Source organism: Ochotona curzoniae, unplaced genomic scaffold (genome assembly GCF_017591425.1).
Source record: "Ochotona curzoniae isolate NIBS_2020 unplaced genomic scaffold, NIBS_Ocur_1.0 contig_883, whole genome shotgun sequence".
Lineage (NCBI taxonomy): Eukaryota > Metazoa > Chordata > Mammalia > Lagomorpha > Ochotonidae > Ochotona > Ochotona curzoniae.
The window spans coordinates 18530293-18551182 of record NW_024466599.1 but is presented as its reverse complement, the minus strand read 5'-3'; the positions used below and the strand labels follow the sequence as shown (position 1 = coordinate 18551182).

Here is a 20890-nt window from a genome sequence, read left to right as displayed (position 1 = left end):
CATACAAATATCTATTCTCTCCACGTGTCAATGCCCATTCATATCATGGTTTGGAATGGGGAGAATGGATTCCCCTTAACCCGCAAATCAGTAGGTGTTTTTTTTACAGTTAACACTAGCAAAATTCATACAAAATATTGATTAACAATGATCTTCAAAACTACATTGTGGTAAAGTTTCTGTACTAAAATGTAGAAAAATTGAACTACACAAATATTGAAAACTTAAAAATTTCTTAGCTTTTTATTCCTGGTACCACTACCACAATTTACAGGGCAATATACTACCTGATGTAATGAAAAGAAAAATAAAGACAAAGCTACAACAGATTAAAAAAAACCCTCAGGAATGTACATCTAATTGACACTACATTTCATTAATCAATAGCTGCACTTTTTGCAAACTGTGGCTATGACAGTCCTGAACAAGAAGGGTTTCCTGTTTAAGCTGCAGTAACTTTTCTGACTATGGGTCATCGTTCCTCCTGTGGCAGATTTTTACAGTTCCTCTAATGCATTTGGGATGACTGTCTCAAAGGAACCTGCAGTTTTCCTTACAACTCCTCGCACTCTCTCCTGCTAAGAACTGTAGCCTTTTTCTGTTGTGTTTAAAACCTTCCGCTACCATATCCACTTCTACCGCCAGATCCATAACCACCACCATAGAGAATGCCCGAGCTTCTCCCACCAAAACTGCCCCCTTTCCTGGGGCCATAATTTGATTGCTGTTGTCCATTATAATTTCTGAAATCATTGTAGATTCCACCACCACCATAGTTGCCTCCAAAATTTCCTCCTTCATTGTAAACATCATATCCACCACCTTGGTTTCCATATCCTGGTCCACCACCATGCCTCCCCTGGTACTGTAACCAGGACAACCGCTACGGTTGCCACCATCATTTCCAAAACCATGATATCCACCATCACCTCCTCCATAACTTCCTCTGCTGCCACCATCACCATCATCACCTCCTCTTCCACCAAAGTTTCCACCACGGCCAAAATGACTTGCCCCACCGCCAAACATTCCTCCACGACCCATAAAGTGGCCAGCTCCACCTCCACGGCCTCCCGGTGATCCAGCAGCATACTGCATCTCTTGTTTAGAAAGGGCTTTTTTCACTTCACAACTATGCCCATTAATAGTGTGGTATTTCTGAACAACAATTTTATCAACTGTATCATGATCATCAAAAATTACAAAGGCAAATCCTTTTTTTTTTTTTTGCCACTCTGCCTGTCTTCCATTAACTTCTATGGTTTCAATCTTACCATACTTTTCAAAGTAGTCTCTCAAATTATATTCCTCTGTATCTTCTTTAATACCATCCACAAAAATTTTCTTCACTGTTAGATGGGCACCAGGCTTTACCGAATCCTCTCTAGAAACAGGTCTCTTTGGTTCCACAACACGCCCATCAACCTTGTGTGGTCGAGCACACATTGCTGCATCCACCTCTTCAACTCAAGAGTAAGTCACAAAACCAAACGCCCTGGAAGGTTTTGTCTGGGGGTCTCTCATTACCACACAATCTGTCAGTGTGCCCCATTTCTCAAAATGTTCTCTCAAACTATCATCTGCAGTTTCAAAGCTCAGACCACCAATAAACAGTTTCCTCAACTGCTCTGGCTCCTTTGGCTCATGACCCTCCTCCCCGTGGCAGCCACGACGGCCAGAGTCAGCCTGGGGGCGACCCAGCGGCTGTATTACCTCCATTTCGAGACCAGACTCACCTCTTCCAACTTGAGTTCAATATGGGCAAAAATGTATATATCTTAAAAAAATAAAAAAGAAAGAAATCAGCCCACGGCACAGGCCATTTTGTCACCATCCTGAGGTGGAATAATGTATCCAGAATGGATGTATATTTCAGCTTATTGCTCTGGTCCAAAGTGGAGAGGCCATATCTGCGGCTGGCCCTCCTGCTGGCTGGAGCCTGGAGGTGGCACAGGGCCTTGCATAGTAAGACATAAAGGGGTGTATGTGTGTGTGTTTGCTGGTCTTTTTTTTTTTTTTTTTGATTATTTTTATTTGAAAGGCAGATTTTATAGAGAGAGACAGAAAAGGCCTTCCATCCTCTGGCTTACTCTCCTAATGGCCACAATGGCTAGAGCTGGGCTGGTCCAAAGCCAGGAGCCAGGAGCTTTTTTTTGGGTCTCCCATGCGGGTGCAGGGTCCCAAGGGTTTAGGCCATCCTTTTCTGCTTTCCCGGACCAAAGGCAGGAAGCTGGAAGGGAAGTGGAGCTGCTGTGATATAAACTTACACCCATATGGGATGCCAATATCACAGGACAAAGACTAGCTTGCTGTACCACTGGACCAGACCTGACCAGCAGCAATCAATCAGGGGCTCCAACCTATGCTCTCACATAGATCTCATCTCTCACAGGCCCCACCTCTGCACACACAGCAGGACTCAGCACCCACCCTCATCACACCTCACCAGGAGAATGACATTGCCAAACAAGAGAACCCCCCAGGAGCCGGGTAGACACACAAGCCATAGCAGTCCCCAACTCCCACAAGCACTCAAGACCTGGTGTGTCAGAGGGACCATGACACTGGATCCGGGTCATAGGTCACAAGTGAGTCATGGGTCACTGGGTCAGGGTCACAAGTGAGACACTGCCCCAGGCGTCAGGCAGGTGTGGCAGAGGGGCTTGCAGGCTCTGGGCGGTCCCCACATGGAAGCATGTTTGGGCCCTACCAAACCACAGAACAGCCTGTAGGAGCACTGGTCAGTCCAGTGGGTCTGCTGTGAGGACTACAGCTCTTGGGGACTTCAGGGAAGGAGTTAAGTGTCCTGGCCTGTGGGGAGAGGGGTGCGTTTGGGGGGTGGACTCACAGCCGCTGTCCAGCACAGGGACAGCTGAACCTTCACAAGACAGGATTGGTGGGCTAGGCTGGGGCCGTTCCTGCTGCCCTGGCTCAGCAGCGCCTCCCCCAGGCCTGGAAGAGAAGATCAAATTGGGGAAAGGAGAGAAAGAAAGGATGGTGATGGGACAGACCAAGTCATCCTCAAACCAGAGCAGGTGGAACAGCAAGAAGGACAAAGCAGGGAGTCCGGCTCTGAAACCAGGTTTATTTGCTCTGCGGCTCTGCAAGGTGGGATGGCAAGGGGACACAGGCCGAACCTCCCCATGGCCTGCAGGGAACAGGTCAGCCCGGATGTCCAACTGGATGGATCAGAGTAGGCAAGGGCAGACGGTGATGCCAGCCCGCGCGGTTGCCTGCCACACAGGGCCATCACACAATGCCGTCAAAGCCGTGCACACCACACTTCTTGCCTGCCACCTGGCAGCCAAACTTCAGCGCCTCCAGCGTGCTCTTTCCTGCAGGTGGAATGAGGAGTTGGGACCCCGCCTGGCGTCCTGGGCAGGGTCAGCTGCAGCCCCGCCCCTCCCTCACACACTGCTACCCACCCTGTGAGAGGCTGAAGATGACTGAGGCGTTGAAGGTGTCTCCGGCACCCAGAGTATCCACCACCCGTGGTGGAGAGAAGGCATCAGAGTGGAGCAGCTGACCGTCCGGGCCCAGTGCATCGGCGCCCTGCTCAGCCCAGGCGCATACCAACGTAGCCCTGCAAGACAAGTCCTCAGCCGGGCCTACTCGCCACCGTCAGGGCGCACTCCCAGCCAGCCAGGGCCCCTTGGGGCTCGCCCGGCTCACCCGGCTCACCCTTTCCGCACGCGCCCGTATAGCCCCCGGAGGGCTTCCTGTGCTGAGTGGAACCCCAGGTGCTTGGCCACGTCTTTGCTGACAAACACCTGCGGGAGGAGCGGAGCGGGGAGAAAGACTGGTAGTCACCTCCAGCCCCGTCACCAGCCTGATGTCGCCCCCGGGACACACGCAACTCGCCTGGCAGCGGATCCCCCTCTCCCCCAGGACAAGTTGGGCTAGAACACCGCGCGCGTGTTGCAAGAGTTGGGCCGCAAAGCTGGGCCCCAGAGTTCGAAGCCCAAGGAAAGCCTTGAGCGCCCTCTGGAGGTGGGATCGACCACGGCCAAGGTTTGCTGTCCATGGGGGTGCTGGCCACGTGATGCCCACACCCACCTGGAGTGGAGACAGTGCGCTCCAGAGCTGGAGGTCTGGGTCCCCCCACCCCGTACCACCGAGCCAAGCATAGCAGTGGAGTGGGGGGAATTGGGGGAGGCAGGACCAAGGAACGCAGAAAGCAGCCGACTGGAGGCCAGGAGGATCTGCTGGGGAAGAGGAGGACCACTCACCACGTCGCCGTAGCTAAACAGTTGAAACAGCTCCTCCCGGGGCTTCTCGATCTCCACGGACACCCGGATCCTGTGCTCCGGGGGCTGCCTAGCGTTGTGCTGGTCTATCCGCTGCAGCATCTTCACCTGTTCAGAGGCGTTCCGTCCCTGGGAGAGGCAGGGCAACTTAGCACCGGGTAGGCACTGCCCAGCCAAGTGACACCGGCTCGTTCTTCCTCCTGGCTGGGACTCGGGGAGTTAAGGTGAGGGACCAAGAAGGTCTTGGACTGGAGCCCTTTGCTAAACTGCCATGGACCCTGAGAGTGAAGTTCTAGCTCCCTTTGTCTGGGAGCTTTTGTTCCTGCTTCTCGGATATCCTGGGTCAGGTTCTAAGGAGTCAGGCTCCTGCCAAGATGGAGTTGCAGGAAGCGAGGCCACCACGCACACTGGACTTAGCCAGAGCCAGCCCTGCTGTGTGACTGAGTGTGTCACTTAGTGTCTCTGGGCTTTTGCTTTCTTGCTTGGAAAGGTGAGGAAGGGTGGAGTGGGGCCATGGGGGAGTGGGGCGGGGGTGAACTCATCTGCCTCAAGATATTTCATGGTTCAAAGAGACAGGTGGAGGGGTGAGCCCCCCCCTAAGATGTAGGTAGGGCAGGGCTTGCCTCAATGTGGATCCACTTGAAACGGGTCAGATCAACCTTCTCGAAGTCCTTAGCTGACACATCAGGCAGGTTCCTAGGTCACAGGACAGAGAAGAGAGGCCTGGTGAGGGCAGCTGGGGCTGGGCTGCTAGTGACTCTGGCAGCATGGCCGGAAACTGGGTTTACAGTACAGGATTCTCAACTCCAGGAGGGCCCTGTCCCAGTCTCCTGGGGAGAGGGGTGGTATAGTATTGAGGCTGAAACTCTGATATTATCAAAGGGTAAATTTAACAACCACAGCCACCAAGGCAGCAGTGCTGTGAACCTTGGAGACCACATCTCCCAGAATGCTCTAAGAGCACTGGGACTACATTTCCCAGAATTCCTCTCAGAAAGGGGTCAGCCTTGACAACCAAAGCCTGGGTCCTTGCTTCTTGTTCTGGGGTCAAATCCTTTTTGGTCCATTTCCCCAGCTGTGCAGCCTGAACCTTTCTGAGGCTGATGCCTCCCTATTGCAGTGGAGTGCAACACCTGTGAATGTTAAATGCGGACCAAGGCCAGTGGGCTATAAGCTCTCCCCAGAGCTCCCTAGAAATCCTACATGGGCCCTGAACCAAAGGAGCTTCAGTTGTTGCTGAATGGGCAGTTGACTGGCATTGCCCCATCAAAAGGTCACCTCTCAGTGCACTGGCTCATTCGCTGGGACATGCCGAGCTCGGGGGTCCTAGAGCTGATCCTGGAATGCCCACCCCTCCCTAATGTGCCATGAAGACCAAAGTTCCAGGGCGCTAGGTCTGAGCTCTTTCAGCTCCTACAGTCCTGCAGGGGGGACTTTCAGCTCCTATAAGCTTGCAAGGGAGTCTGGGGTGGGGATGAGAAGGGTTCAGGTCCAAGCTCACCCATACAGCTTGGGGTCCTGAGAGAACACTCCCTTCCCCCAGTTAGTGTCACATCAGTTGATGATGAGCTGCTGGCCCCGTGAGCTCCTGTCCTTCAGCAATGACTGAATGACACAGTGAATGATGTGCATGGTCTGGCTTCTTTATGCTAGAACCTTCCAAGCTCTCACCTCTTTGGAATGTACCCAAGTTCCTTGGTGCCAATGCTACATGGGTGAGCAGTTCCGGGGCTGAATCCTGCACATTTCCAAGGGGCCCCGAAGCCCTTCTGGGCTTACAATGAGTTGGATCCCATGACCCACCACCCCTCCCTGGGAACCGCTTCCCCACACCCATACCCAAGCTGCTGATTGACGAATTATTGAGGAATCACACCATCAATTACATGTTGCATCTGCCCATCCTTGGTATCAACCAAGGCCAAGTTTACCAGGCAGAGTAGAACCCATCCCTTTCCACCCTACTTCTCCCTTCATTGAAAAAAAAAAAAAAACAATTCAGAAATCACTGGAGAGTTCAGTGTGGGGGCAATTTCTGGTAAAGAGAAGAAACAGGGGGGCAGCCAGCATGCCCGTCATGATGAAGAAAGGAACCGATTGGTGGGTTGTGGCAGGGTGAGGCCAGGGGGCCTTACGTGTCGTAGAGCACAATGGTACGCGAGCCATTGGCGTTGTTGACGATGCAGCAAGAGCAGGGGGTCTCTCCCCGGGCCTGCCAGGCCACATGAGACACATCCACGCTCCGCCGCCTGAAGTCGGCCACTAGGAAGCTTGGGGTGGAGCCCGGGGCAGGGAAAGGGCAAAGAAACACATTAGAGCCTGCCTGGGACTGGGCCTGGGCCTTGTGTGCCAGTGGGGAGGGGTACGGCTGCACTCAGGGGCTCTAGAAAGAAAGCCCTATTGTGGAGTTTAGTGATGCTGGTTTAGTGGTGGTGGCGGCGGCAGCTGATAAGATACAGACAGGTGTACAAACCTGTAGGCATGCAGGATGGTGCGGCTACCATTGGCCTCACTGACGATGACGGTGGAGGTGGGCACAGAGCCCTGGGTCTGAAAGACTGCATAGCGTAGGTCCACAGAATAACGGCGCAGGTCATCCAGGACAAAACTGCCAGGGTAAGTGACCCAGGCAGGCGTGGTTCGATGAGAGTAGAGAGGGGGAGTGCAGGGTAGATGGCAGAATCCCTGAGGACCCAGAAGGGCAGGGGTGCAAGCAGAGGGGGCTAGGAGAGAGCTGGGAATCAGAGTCTTGCCAGCGGCCATGCAAGTGGGGAAGAGAGGCAGGGGGCAGGGGCTGGGGTGCAGGGCAACTAACATTGAAAGTCCCTTCAGGTCCTGGCTGAAGCATATGTTCACCCTGACTCTGTCTTCCAATCTAACTAACACTGGAGAGGATGGGCTCCTGCACCTAATGCAGATGCCGGGACCTGTCCTCTGTCTGAACCAAGCACACTCCGCCACAGTGGCCTGTTCCCTGTGAGGCCCAGGCCTAGTTAAAAATTAATCACCAGGGTGAGACTTTGCACCACCCCCCACCTGTCCACCACATGCCCATGCCCAGACCCTAAGGCGCTGTCCTCTCAAGAGTCCCTTCCAGGCCTGACTGCCCCTGGATGCTTAGCTGGGAAGTGGTGCTGCCCTAGCTTGGGGGAGCTGCTTAGCCCCTGTCCTCTGGCGGCTCAGCAAACTTTTCCTAGGAGTGGGTTGCCTCCCAGGTCCTGAAACGCCTCACTCTGGGCTTGCCCTGGGACAGTTACCCAGAATGCACTGCAGAGGCAGCCTACAGGTGCTTCTCAGGGGAAGACTGCACCTGCAGCGGGACACAAAGGCCAGCCCCAGCCTCCCAGGCTGGTCTGGAAATGCGTTTTCTGTGCATGACAGCACAGCAGCCACCACCCTGGGACCTGACTCTGTTTTCAGCAACATGGAAGCAGGCCAAGACAGACCTGCGCGTCCCAAATCAGGACCTTCTCATGACAAATCAAGGATTCCTGACAGTTTTCTCAAAGCAGCAGACAAATGGCTTGGTTTGCACACCCTCAGTGCCTGGCACATAGCAGGTGTTCATGAGATGCCTGTTGCCCACAGTGGGCAGGTTCTGAATGACTCACCCCCTTAGCACGACTGCTGATTGAGCTGAGCCAGCGCCATAGTCATCCCTGACTAGGCCAGGCAGGAAGGAGCTGCTGCCGAGAGTTAGGAAGTAAGTAGCCCTTGGCTCCAATGCCATGCAGGTCCATCACAGGTCCATATCTTCACTTTGTACCAGTTCATTGGGGCAGGGAGTTTGGCTATGGCTCAGGTGGTTGGGTTCCAACAGCCCCCCTCAAATCAAGGTTCAAAGGGCTACGCTGCACAAGCCAGCAACCTGGCAGCCTGCCCCGGTGCCCACACCGGGCAAAGTGTGGACCTCACCTCCCGATAAGTGCCTGCTGAGTTGGCAGCCCCAGGGGTCAAAGAACCCTCAGCCCTTGTAGCAGCCAACGTGGAGAAAGCGTGTGGGCCGCTTGCAGGCTGCAGGCTCCCCAGCCGGCTGGGAGGTGTGGATTCTGGGCCCAGTGGGAACACGTGGCTTCAGGGTGTCATGGGCAGGCCCTGCTGCTACTACTACTGCTTCTGCAGTGAACACCTGCCCCGCCCCTCCCCTGGGACCATGGATGCTGCATATCCCTGAGGCGGCCGGGTACAGCGAGTCCCTGACTCTCTTCTGACTCAAGCACAGCCAGGATAAGGGGTTTGCGGGGAGGGAAAAGGCAAACCCACAGCACAGCCTGTAGGAAGCAAGAACGGAAAAGCAGAGGCAGCCTGAGCAGGCTCCAGGGAGGGGCCAGGAAAGCAGCTGTGGACTCAAAACCTTCACAGGTGCAGCAGTGACACCTGCAGTGGGCCACTGCCTACCCCCACCCTAAGCAGAAGGGCTAGGAGCCAGGCACTGCACTGCACCCTTCCCCCTTCTCATGCTACCCCAGCCCCACCCAGCTCTGGTATCCCCCAGCCCTTCCTCATACTCTGCTTGCAGCCCAGGGTTCCCCACAGCCTTCCTGCAAGCCTCCCCTCCCCTGCCCCCCAAATGGGCACTCCCGCCTGGACTCACTCGGCAATGTGGCCAGCGGCCAGAGAGCCCATGAAGGCACAGGGTGCTCCGAGCAGGGAGAGAACGGTGCAGGAGTTGGACGCATTGCCTCCACGCTGCCATCTCTGTGACAGGCACCTGTGAAAGCACAGGAAGGGTCCCCTGCAGCTCCAGAAGGCTGGTCCTGGGAGAAGCAGGGCCAACTACAGTCCCCTGCGTGCGCATGTGTGTATGCGCTGCAGGGGGCGCGGTGTCACAGGATGCAAGGGCCAGCAGACACACCACCTCTGCAGAAACCATCTGGGTCCCAGCTCACGTTCTAGATGAGGTAAGCAGGGCTCAGTCAAAGAAAAGGGGTAGGTCAAGGGCCAGTTCTAGCTCTCCAGCCTAGGCCACATTCAGCTGATAGAGATAATTTCAGATGTTTCCACCTATTCCTGCATCATCAGGAACTCACAGCCTGGACCATCAGCACTGAGGGACTCACTTCTCCCCCATCAAAGTGATTCCCAGAAGCCAGCACCTGTAGCCAAGGCCCTCAGACACTCAGTACTTTTTCACCAGGGCATCAGCCACCCTTACTACCTACACCTGTCTCAAGAGACCCACTTGAAAGACAACTGCCAAGTTACAGGATGAGTGAGACAGGACGAAGGCCTGGAGTGTGGGCAGGAGAGCTAACTTGTATGATTTCAAAAGTGAAAAAAGGAAGGAAGGAAAAAAAAGAGAAAGAGGGGGAGAAAGAAATAGAGAGAGAGAAATAAAGGAAAGAAAGAAGAAAGAAAAAGAAAGGAAGGAAAGAAGGAAGAAAGAAAGAGAAATGGGGCGGGAGAACCTGGCATTGTGGCATAGTGGATGAAGTCACCACCTAGGAAGTCAGTATTCCACGAGTTCTGGTTTGAGTCCTGGCTATGCTACTTTTCAATCCAGCTCCCTTCCAAGGTGGCTGAAAAAAGTAGAAGTTGGGATGTGGGAGACCCGGAAGAAGCTCCTGATTCCTGTCTCATGGCTCCGGCTTCAGCCTCAGCAGGTGCAGCCATCTGGGGGGTGAAGCAGCAGGTGGAAAAATCCTCTCTCTGTGTGTCTCTCCATTTTTCTCTGTATATATGAAACTTTACCTTTCAAATAAAATTTCAAAAGTAAAATCTAGAGTATAGAGTGAAGACCAGTTTTACTCCATTTTTACCAAAAATCAGCCAACAGGGAATGAATAAGGCATACTGGAAGGGCTTCATGTCCTCCTCAATGACCCAAATAGCCAGCCACACACATATGAGCTTCCCACTCCACCACACTTCAGGATGCTGAGTGGTTAAAGTAGGTGGCTGGGTGCGCCAATTACAAAATTGCCATAGTTGTTATTGCTGTGGCACCATCCAGTGAGAGGGGCAAAGAGCCCCAAATTTGGAGAAACTGCTGAACCAGGGTGTTTAGGGCAACGTTCATCTGTACACAAAACTTAGCCCTGAAATGCCCTTCAGACTCCACACCTGCTTATTGATGAAAGAGACGGCTTATCTGTACAAAGCCCAAGACTCAAGCTCCAAGCTGTGGGGCACGTGTCCTACAGGAAAAGGTTCGGCTGGCTTGGGGTCTGGCAAGAGCTGATGGCAGGGCCAAGAGCACCTCTGCACTCCCTGGCTGCAAAGTGCCACCCACCCTGGGGTGTTGACATGAAAACTGGTTAGGCTCAAGTATTGAGGAATTTCCTAAGAAAGAGCATGTGCAGAAGACCTCAGCTGGGCATGAGGAGTCACTTCCGCTCTGTCCCTGCCACCTGTAACAAACAAACTAGCCCAAAGCACAAAGTCAACTGCTCAAGACAGGGGACAGCAAAGGACCGGGGCATGCAGGGGACATTTCAGGAGCACGGGGGACAGCCCAGGTATGCAGGAGACAGCCCAGGTACACAGAGGACATCCCAGTGCGCACAGGACATCCTGGGTGACCAAGGGACAGCCCAAGTGCACAGGGCACATCCTGAGCACGCAGGGGGCAGCTCAGATGTGCAGGGGACATTTTGGGTGTGCAGGGGGCAGCCCAGGTGCACAGGGAATATTCCGGGTATGTAAGGGACATCCCAGTGCACAGGGAACAGCCTGGGCCTGGGGCCTGGGGTTCTTAGCCCGGACACTTGGGTTATGATCCCCGTGAATTAAGCATGTGATATCCCTGAACCTCCAGCTTCTCTTTCTGCACGGAGGGTCTGACAGATTCCCACTAAGTCGAGGCAGCCTCGAACTTTCACCCAGTTCTTGGTGGGCAAATCCCAGAGTCCTCAGCAACTTCCACCACCCACCCCCAGAAGTGCCCAACCGTGGGGCCCTTATCAAGCACAAATCTAAGCTCCCACAAATGACTTCTCAGCTTCCACTAGACGCCTGGCTGCCAGGGGCCAGTTTCCAGAGGCTCTTCATTGATCTTTGTCAGAATGAGTTCTGGTAAACTCCTTTTGAAATTCCACTTGGCACAGGGGTGGAGGGTGTGAGTTCACAAACCCCATCTACCCGCAACCCCGGGGCATCTCCAGCCCCTCCTCCAGTGCCCAGGAGCCCTGAGTTACTGAGTTACGGTCAAAGCTCAGAGAGCATGGTTTTAAATGCTCCAGAATCATCAAACTGCTCACGCCTCTTGCTGTTATCAAGACAGGCAAGGTGCACGTGGGAGCTTCGCACAGTTGGGGGAAATGCATACTACACAAAAACTGTTCGGATTTAAAAATATTTTGCACCGAAATGAATCTCTTCAATTCTATTTCTTCCATGACTCTCTCAGTACACCCTCAATCATGAGGCAAAAATTTAGAATTAATCCCTCCAAGGCCGTTGCATCTTCTCCTGATGGGCATGAGGAGGAAGTGGGCCTGCCAGTCTAAATCCTTCAATAAATCACTGCTTCCACTTACTCATCAGAAAAACGGGAATGCTGATGTCTGCCACAGTCCCAGGCTTGAGATGGAAATTAACCCAGTGCATCTGATTATTAAAGGCATCAGCTACTTCTCTCTCCCTAACAGCCCCCCAGGCATCCCAGGCTGTCCTGGTCTTCCTGCAGGTTCCCTGGCTAGCTGCCCGCAGATCTTGGCCACGGGCCACAAATACAAGGCTGCAGCCACAACACTGGGTTTCGAAGGGGTCCAAGCGCCCCTACCTGCTGTCCGTGTCCTCCTCCGGGTACTTGTCCACTACATTGATGATGTCCAGCACCACTAGCCCCACGCACAGGATCTGTTTCTCCTCCATGAGGCTGCTCCCCGAGCTTTGGGTCCGCCAGGCAATCAAGGGACTGTCCTGGGACTCTGCCTCTTATCCTGCAAGATTGGGTCCCCACTCCCCTGGGCAGCCCTGGCTCCTCCTCCTCCTCCTCCTCCTTCTCCTCCTCTTCCTCCGCTTGCACAGCTTCTCCCACCCCACCCCTGCAGCGGCCGGGTGTGCCGGAGGTGGCAAGGGGTGGACACCAAGGATCCCACGCCTACCACGGCCCGTCTGGACCTCCCCGAAGCAGCCTCGAGTGGCCCCGCAGATGACAACGTCTCCCACTTCCGAGCCTCAGCGTTCTTACTTGCTTCCCACGCCTACCTAGGCAATCTCCCCGCACCGAAAATGCGCCGCCTGCCCGCCCTCCGCTGCACCTGCCACTCTCTCCACCTGCACCGCGGGCGTGCGCTCGGCCTTGCAGCCCTCGCGGCTGCCCGGCTTCTTCCCTGCGGGCCCCCTCGGTGGTGCCGGACGTCACGTGACGCGGGACGCGGTGGAGCGACAAGGCGGCCTCGGTGTCCAGCGCCCCTTGGCGGACGCGGGCGGAACGGATGTGACCGCCAGACCCTTCAGGAGCCCGAGTCGCCGCTTGTGCCGCTCGGCCCCACGGACCGCTGTGTCCCTCCCACACCACCAACATGAAGTAGAGCAGAACTATTCGTCTTGTTTTATAGAAAAAAAAAATAATAAGAGTCTTTATTCCTCAATAGTTTAGTATGGCAGTGGGGGCCGGAGCCTGCTCAGGACAGCCCCGCAGCCGGGGAGTCGGTCCGGGAAGGTTGACGGTGCAAGGATTAGCCCTCCGCAGCCCAAGACTCAAGCCGGGATTCTGGACTAGGGGACGCCAGAGGCCCCCAGCCAGCTGCGGGCGGCGAGCGGCGGGGCGCTCTGTACCTGGCGGGGGTCCAGTGCCAGCTCTCTTCCGGCGCCAGACACTTTGAACGGGTGGGGCCAGCGCCTCATCTACAAGTGTTCCAGTTCGGGGTCCTCGTAGAGCAGGGCTCCACTGAAGATGGTGAGCGGCTCCTCCGAATGCGCCAGCTGCCCCATGACCAGGTCAATGCAGACCGTGTCCCCTGCCTGTAGCGGCAGGATAAGGCTGAACACGCCCAGGGCACCCGGACTTGGTTGGCTTTCAGCCACGGGCTTGTTCTCCAGAGCCTCAGGCTCGTAGCCACCAGAGTCGATGCGGGCCACTCCCAGGTTGGAGCGTGACAGCACGGCCTCCACTTTCTCATGTCGGTGCCCGGTAAGCACGGCACTCAGCAGGTAGCGCCCGGACAGCGGTGCGGTGAACACGCCTAGGGGAAAGGGGGAGAAGAATGGCAATCAGGAGGGGTGCGGGATGCCCACCCGTAACTCCCAGGCCAGGGCAGAGGCGCTGAGTGCTCCTAGAGAACAGGCCAGAAAGAAGAGGAGGAACCTGGCCAGATCAGAGAGAAACAGAGGCACTGTCTATGGGAAGAGAACACCCTCCCCCTCACGGCACCACCCCGGCAGGCCCACTTCCCGTGCGCTCATCCCAGCCCCTCCCCATCTCACCCGTCTCTGGATCGTAGTAGCCGCCGTCATTGAGCAGAACTCTGTCAAAGGGGACTGTGCCAGGTTCGGATCGTGGAAGACTTAGGGCAGCTGAAAACGCTACCCTGGGTGCAGGGACTGCTGGGGTTCCCTCCTCTCCTGGATGGGAAAAGGTCGGTGTAGGAACACAGTTTTGGTGCTCACCTGCCCCCACCTTCCCCTCCGAGATCCCTGCCCCTGAGGGTCTCCATTGTCTGAGCCCTGGTTGAGAGCAACTTACCCTGCTCCCCCTGGGGACCTGTGGGAAGAGAAAAGAGAGCTGTGAGACACTGCCTGGGCCTGTCCAGGGTGCATGTCACAGCAGGAATGATTGGGGCTATCAAAAAGGGAAGCCTCGGGAAGGTGGCTGTGTTCAGCTGCTGGACCCTGGACCCTGGACCCACATCCCAGGTGGCCCTATGGGATTAACCTCAGCCTCCAGAAAGACAGTGGGGCCAGCAGATCTGAGCGCAAACATGGTGACTGTTCCAACTCCATGATCTCTCACTCCTCCATCAGCCAATGCCTCACACCTTCCCCTTCTACGTCAAGTTCAGAGTTCAATGTCATATCCAGAGCTCCCCAAAGGGTCGGCAGCCACAAAGGGTTCAGCTCCCATACGTACCTGGTGGCCCCACAGGCCCCTCTTGTCCATCCTTGCCCGGAGGTCCTGGGGGTCCAGCAGGGCCTGGGGGTCCCTGCACCCCAGGAGGCCCTGGCGGTCCCACCTCACCCGCAGGCCCTGCGGTGACAAAACGAAGTTGAAAGAGAGCCAGGAAGGGAGCATGCAAAGGCTGCAGAGGGTGGTGGCTCCATGGGCAGATAGAGGGATGACAGGTGGGCTTCTGCAAGTTGACATGAAAATGAGGGTCTGGCTGTCCCTGCCGGCCACACAGCTAGCAGGACACCAGCCCACCTCCAGCCCCAGGCCTGTCTGAGAGCTGGCAGACAGAAAGGAGCTAGGTCCTGGCATCACCTCTTAAGATGATCAGGACCGTGGCTGGGGCTGCAGTTCATGCTGGACAGAGCAAGGAAAAGAGAAGAGAAACTAGAGGCTGGGCTGTGGTGGGATAAGGGGTGAAAGAAAGAGCGGGCTCCGGGTAGAGCAGGTCCCCACATGCCTCCTCTTGCCCCCTCACCCGTGAGGTCTTTCTGGCTGAGCTTGTGCAGACGGTCCTCCAGGAGTAGCAGGGAGCTGTTCAGGGCTCCGAGCCGCCTGCCCAGGCCGGCCTGCCCTCCCAGAAGCTTCTCCAGTAAGGCCGCCTGTGTCTGGCTGGTGCTGTTGGTTTCCCTTAGCCCAGCCCAGAGGCTGGCCACATGCCTGGAAAGGCCCTCACGCAGCCCCTGCAGTCCCCCGGCCACAGTGTCCAAGCGCTCACAAACTCCTTCCAGACGGCCCAGGCGCCCCTCCAGGCTGGGGCACTGTCCCACCTGGGCCTGCCCCTGCTCTAGGCTGCGAAAGCGCTCCTCGCTCTCTGTGGCGTGCTCTGTGGCCTCTTGCTGCAGCCTGTTGATCTCAGAGATGATGCTGTCCTTAGTGGCCCCCAGGTCAGCCAGATCGGCGCCCTGGCCCTCCACGGTGGCTTGCAGCTCGTGCAGCGAGTCATTGAGAGAACTGAAGGTGAGGATCACCTCTGACAGCTCTCCTTGTAGGGCCTGCAGCGCTGAGCCTGAGCTGCCACCAAACACACTGAAGCCATCCAGAGGCCCGCGGCTTGGGCCTCCAACACCCGGCCCGGCACCGGGGCCCCGCGGAGGTAGCAGCGGGCAGGAGCAGCGTTCCACACCGTCCCGGAGACGGCCGAGCTCCTCCTGGACGCCCCCGCAGGCCCCACAGCCCTCCTCTCCGCGGGCCTGCAGCAGAGCCTCCAGCTGGCCCAGCCGCGTTGCAGTGACATTCAGCCGCAGTGTGAGTTCCGTGGCTGCCCTGTCCTGCATGTCCACGCGGTTCTGGAGCTGGCCTACAGTGCCCTGCAGGCGCTCCAGCACAGCCTGTCGGGCCTCTCCCTCTGCCCGCACCTGATGCAGGCCGGAGCCCACCAGCCGCAGCTGCCCCTCACTGTCCAGTACCCTTCGTTCCAGGCCACTGAGGATCTGATTGACCTCAGAGTCCTGATCCCCGGGGGACCCGGAGCAGAGCTGTCCACATGCCTGCACGGCCCCTGCCACCTGCTCTTCCAGCAGATCCAGCCGCCCACCCAGCTCTCCACTCACGTTGGCCAGTTGCCCTTCCAGCTTCTCCAGCCGGCCTGGGGCGGCTGGAAGCCAGTGACCAAGCCCTCCAGGTCTACCTGGCCAGCCGTCTTCCAACTCCTCCGAGGGGCCCAGGGTGGAATTGAAGCGGCCTTCCAGGCGGGAAAGGCGAGAGGCAAGGCTGCTGTAGCCTGGAGGATGACCCCCCTGCCCAGCAGCACCTCCCAGCTCTGTGCCTCGCCTTCCACTCAGCACTGTCACTGAGCCAGCCACCACATCGAGCCTGCGCTCCAGCTCTGCCAGTCGCCGGCCCAGCTCAGGGGGGCAGCACTCCTGAGGGGGCCTACGACCCAGGGCTGGCCCAGCGAGCTGCCGCTGCCGCTCCTCCACTGATGCCAGCAGCTTCTCCAGTGCTCGCAGCCGCTCCCGATCCTCCTGTTGCTGCCGCCGGAAGCCATCCAGCCCCGCCAGGCACACGGAGCAGGACTCCTGCAGCCTGCGCTCCAGCTGCCGCAGCAGCTCCTCACTGGGGCCAGAAGAGGCCGGGGTCTGACCGGGGACCCTACTATTGCCACTACTGTGGTGGTTGTTGAGGTGGCCCAGCTCCTGGTCGTGGGTAGAGACACGGTTGTCCAGGAGCTGTAGCTGGTGCTGGATCTCGCTGAGGGTCTCATGCACACCGGGACGGGCAGCTGCATCCGCTGGCTGCTGCCGCCCGTTAAAGGCCGTCTCCACCGCCTTCTGCACATCTTCTGCCAGGCGCCCGCTCAGTCCCTGAAGGACGCCCCGCAGGCCTTGCAGCTCCTTCGTCAGGCTCTGCACCTGCTCCTCCAGCTGCTGCACCTTCTCTGACTCCCCAGGACCTGAGAAGTGGGGAAAGCAGAGGGGCTGGACCTCAGGGTTCTGGGACTCCCTGCCAGACCTGCCCACTTGTTGGGCTGCATGTCCTTCCTGGACTTGGACAAGAAGAGGAAAAAGGAAACACAATTCATTGGATGCTTCTGCTAGGACAAACTTGAACCTGGCTGTTCCTCTTACAGCAACTCTGCTAGACAAATACCATGAACTCTTCCCATTTCATACACTGGGAAACAGAGGAACTGGTCACAGACAATTAGCTTAATGAATGGTAGAGTCAAGTTTCAGGCCCAGTTCATCTGTCTAGCCACCTGCCACAGTGCCCACTTTGTGGACCAAGCATCCTCATCTGGAAAACAAGGATGACACCATCTGTCCTCTCTTCCACAGCCAGGTGGCAATGGCAGACAGGCACTTTGGCCACCACGCTGTGGCTACGACTGGGCACCACAGCCTCCCAGCACCGCAGGCACAGACAGACGCTACGTGGCCAGCCAAGCTTGGGCTCTGGCTGCCTCGTCAGAAAGTCAGCCAAAGGTTCCTGTTTCCATAATTATGGTGTGGCTATCTCGCTGACAGGAAAGATCGGCACATCCTGTGTGCCGGACATGCATGGAGGAGAAGCAATGGGAACCGTAGCATTCTGGGAGCTGTGGTCTCCAGAGGTCTGGGCGAGGGGGGCTGGGACCCACGGTCAGGTGCAGTGCATGCTAGGAATTGTAGTCCCTGAGGAATTCCCCCTTCCTCTCGCAGCTGTTCCCGACTAGGGAGGCTCTTGGCCACACGTGGGCGTGTGAGAGCACTTTCCCTTTGCCTTCCTTTTCTCTGGCTTTTTAGCTCTCTGGCACGTGCGCTTGTACACACACACACACACACACACACACACACACACAGCAGGGCACACACAACAAGCTTAACTCCCTTCTGTCCCTCTCGCCTCTCTGAGCAGCTCAGTCCCCTGTTACCTCCTCCCTGCTCCACGTCCTTCCTCTTCCCATCCCCCCTATTTCAGCAGCTCCCTTGCTCACCTTCTCCCCCAAGTCCACTCAGGTGGCTGCCTGCGCTGGAGCCCGAGAGGCTGGGACGGGCAGGCCGGGGCCGAGGCTGAGGCTGTGGTGTGGAGAGTGCAGGGCCTAGGGCTGGGGCGGGACCCTCGGCACAGTCGTCACCCCCATAGCCCTGGCAGCATCTCCACTCCATATCAGTCACTGTTTTGTAGGCCACACGGTAGCGAGGCCGGACGAAGCTGCGGTACCTGGCAGGGGCAGAGGAGGCCTCCTTAGACCTTCCTGAACTGTCAGTGCCCTGACCCCTGTCCTGGGAGCCACTGGTGGGCAAGGCCTCTCCCTTGGTCTGAGTCCTTTTAACCATCCTGCATATATGGCCTTGCTCTTGACAGCTGTCAGCTTCCAAGGGCCAGATCCCTGCTCTCCATCCCCTTGCCCTCCGCGGGACCCACGAGCCCTTCTGGTGGATGACCCATCCTGGACTAGGGAAGGCTTTGGCAGGCGAGGTTGGGCTGCCAGCACAGGCTAGTTGGCTGCCTTGGCACTTCCCCTGTTGGCCCCTTGCTATCTGCTTTGTGGAAAGTCTCTGCATCAGCACCCGTCTTCCGCCCTCGGGCGACTTTCCCCTGCATGCATGCATGTCCACCCCCAGCAGCAGGGCTCTCACATGATGCTTCGGGGGCACTGGGGCTGGCCCCACCCACAGGGCTGGTAGTCTGGCTTGACAAAGGTCTGCACGCCATCTTCAAGGACACAGCTCACCGTCCGCGTCACCACGTAGGCACACCAGTTCCTGCAGGCACAATCGTACCTGGGCCCAAGCACTGGGGCACAGATATTCCAGAGGAGGGCCTGGGGACAGCCACAAGGTGGTGGGAGGAGGCTGGGGGAGGCTCGAGAGATGACAGGCTACCTTGAGGGACCAGTGAGCACCAGGATTTTGGCAGGGGTAGCCCTCAGACCCCTCCCCCAACACTTTCCTGTGTAACAGGAGCAGATAAAGACTTTTCAAGATGGGGAGAAGCACTGAATGGAAACCACTAGCCCAGAGAAGTCTGTTCCCGTGGGCCCAAGGTGGTGGCGGTGGTGTGCCTGGGCAGCCTCCATCTCATGTCATGGTGTTTGTCCCTTTCTGGCTCTGTCTCATTCCCACAGGCCATATCCTTAAGGGTGAACCCCTGGTCAGTGGCTTCCACCCACAAGGCAGAGAAGAGGCCAGGCAGGCAGGAGTCTGGCTCAGTCAAGGACTGAGCAGAGAATGAGCCATTGATGAGCCCGGCCTCCCTGGGAGGGCCCATTCAGGCTGGCCTCTGATCAGAGCAGGGCAGGAGGGCCCATGACTGGCTAGGGAAGGGACAAAGAGTCGGCATAAGGCTCCGGGCTGGTACACAACTAGTAGTTGGCAGGGAAGCCTGGCCCTCGCCCTTCAGGACACTTCACCCTAGGCCCAACCACAGGTCCCCCAGGGGAGTGTGGAGCTGATACCTCTGAGGTATCCATAAGGGTGCATCTACATGGTGGGGAGGGGACCCTGGAAAAGGCTCGGTGGGATTGGACGTGTAAGGGGCTACCTGAGCCTCCCCTGTCTCCCTTCCTGTGGACACCGTGGAGAGCCCGGCATATCACCTCCCGCGCCCGTCCGCCTACCTCCAGCCTTGGCTTGGGCCCCGGAACCTTACCTGTGGCGGCTGGCGGGCCGGGGTGCGCTCTGGGCCTGAGGTCCCCCGGGGCTGAGGGCACCGCCGCCCCCTGTGTAGAGGCTGTAACCTCGGGGAGGGTAGCTCGCAGCGCCGGCACCCGCGGCCGCGGTCAGCAGGCAGTAAAGGCAGCAGCTCCAGAGGGTGCTGGGGGCCATGGTGGGGGCGCTCGGCGGGGCCTCAGAGGCACATCCCGGCCTGGCTGCTGACGCCTCTGTCCCGGCCGGGGATGCCGCCGCGCGCTCGGCGGGACGGCGGTCTCAGTGCGGTCCCGGCTTCCTGCAGCCTGCCCCCCGCGGCCGCCGCCCCGCCAGCCGCCTCCCTGGCTGCCTGGCCTGACCCCTCTCCTCTCCTCAGGCTCCCGTCTGTCCCTCCCTCAGCTCCTTCCGCTCTCCCCTTCTCCACTTCTGAGGGGCGTCTGTTCTCGGTGCCCTAGCCCCCGGTGCCTGGCCCCTGGCCCTCTCAGATGCTGTTTCTGGGTCTCCACACCTCTGGGTGCCACTGGACCTTCTCCTGCTCTCTCGACCCTATCCTTCTCCCTGATGGCCAGATCCTGGGGGTGACAGGGCTTTGCCCCTGTGGCCGCTCAAAGGCAGCAAGAGTGGCTGTGGGGCGACTGCCTCCTCCCTCCCTGGTCCCTCCCCTCCCTCCCCCTGTCTGGCTCCCGGTCCAGCCTCCAACGCCCCCCACCCCCCCGCCAACCCCCACCTCTCCAACCATCAGGCGCCACATCTGCTTCTTGTTAACTCCGGGAAAGAGAGGGAGAGAGAGGAAGAGGGGGAGAGAGAGAGAGAGGTTAAAGGAAAAACAGAAATGTGGAGTTGCCGCCGGGCTTGAGGCCAGCCTCTCAGACAGGCCACATGGAGCTAGGGCCAAAGCTGGGGAGGAGTCCCACGGCCGGTAACTTAGAGGAGGACCAAGAGCCAGGACCGCAGCTCTCCTGGGCCGATGCCTCCCCTGGGAGGGAGGACTGGTGAGAGGGAACCCGAAGCGGGGGAGGGGGGCTGTGAAAGAGAAGAACTGGCAGGGCTCAGCCCACATCACTCACCATCCAGGCCAGCTGCTTCCTGTTAGAGACATGCGCACCAAGGCTCAGAGAGGGAAAGGCACTTGTCCATGGTCACGCAGCAAGGCCACAGGCACAGTGAGATTAGACTCCAGGTACCTTGTTTGTGACTGGGACGCAAGCAAGAGGGCAGGGGAGAAAGAGGAAAAGGACTCCCATGAGGCAAGCAGGAAAGAGAAGACAGCAAGAGGAAGACAGGAACCAGAAGATGGGAGCGGTCTTCTGTTGAGCAATGGAAATCAAAGCACACTTTCCTAAAGACTCAAGTGCTTGCCTTGGTTAAGGGCAGCTCATAACGCTCTGCCCATACCTGCATGTGTGTAGGTGCGTGCGCGTATGTGTCAACATGGGGACCTACCTGTATGGCACCAAAGGAGGTCACCTCTTGGCCTGGAAGCAAACCTTAGTCCACCTGTGTAGAATAGATTGCAG

General features: G+C 57.4%; 2 protein-coding genes and 1 pseudogene across 5 annotated transcripts; all 3 read right to left on the bottom strand.

Annotated features, from left to right (window-relative positions):
* Positions 1–607: 607 nt before the first annotated feature.
* On the bottom strand, positions 608–1719 carry LOC121165274 (annotated as a pseudogene).
* A 1351-nt stretch (positions 1720–3070) lies between these two features.
* Positions 3071–12169, bottom strand: KHK (ketohexokinase). Of its 4 annotated transcripts, XM_040992954.1 has the most exons (9): positions 11971–12169; positions 8842–8958; positions 6721–6855; positions 6383–6517; positions 4871–4943; positions 4230–4376; positions 3682–3770; positions 3426–3583; positions 3071–3335 (listed from the first exon to the last, which is right to left on the bottom strand). In XM_040992954.1, the coding sequence occupies exons 1-9, from the start codon at positions 12060–12062 to the stop codon at positions 3250–3252; spliced, it is 1032 nt and encodes a 343-aa protein (XP_040848888.1). In that variant the 5' UTR covers positions 12063–12169; the 3' UTR covers positions 3071–3249. The 4 variants fall into 4 exon arrangements, with proteins under 4 accessions (XP_040848888.1, XP_040848889.1, XP_040848890.1 ...); XM_040992955.1 differs by lacking the exon at positions 6383–6517; XM_040992956.1 differs by lacking the exon at positions 6721–6855.
* An 871-nt stretch (positions 12170–13040) lies between these two features.
* On the bottom strand, positions 13041–19550 carry EMILIN1 (elastin microfibril interfacer 1). Its single transcript, XM_040993956.1, has 8 exons — positions 19375–19550; positions 18363–18488; positions 17717–17943; positions 14777–16693; positions 14263–14379; positions 13879–13896; positions 13620–13757; positions 13041–13378 (listed from the first exon to the last, which is right to left on the bottom strand). Exons 1-8 carry the CDS (start codon positions 19548–19550, stop codon positions 13041–13043), a joined length of 3057 nt encoding a protein of 1018 aa, XP_040849890.1.
* Between the last annotated feature and the right edge of the window lie 1340 nt (positions 19551–20890).

Bases quoted from the DNA above. Each gene is read 5' to 3' on its own strand.
- KHK (XM_040992954.1), bottom strand. From the start codon at position 12,062: ATGGAGGAGAAACAGATCCTGTGCGTGGGGCTAGTGGTGCTGGACATC. The intron at 3,771-4,229 runs GTGAGTGGTCCT...CTCCTCCCGCAG, and splicing joins TGTTTAGCTACGGCGACGTG to GTGTTTGTCAGCAAAGACGT. The intron at 3,584-3,681 runs GTGAGCCGGGTG...CTTGTCTTGCAG, and splicing joins TACGGGCGCGTGCGGAAAGG to GGCTACGTTGGTATGCGCCT.
- EMILIN1 (XM_040993956.1), bottom strand. From the start codon at position 19,550: ATGGCCCCCAGCACCCTCTGGAGCTGCTGCCTTTACTGCCTGCTGACC. The intron at 17,944-18,362 runs GTGAGAGCCCTG...TGCCCCTGCCAG, and splicing joins CAGTGCCCCCGAAGCATCAT to GTACCGCAGCTTCGTCCGGC. The intron at 13,379-13,619 runs GTGAGATGGGGA...CCTTTCCCCTAG, and splicing joins CTACTACGATCCAGAGACGG to GCGTGTTCACCGCACCGCTG.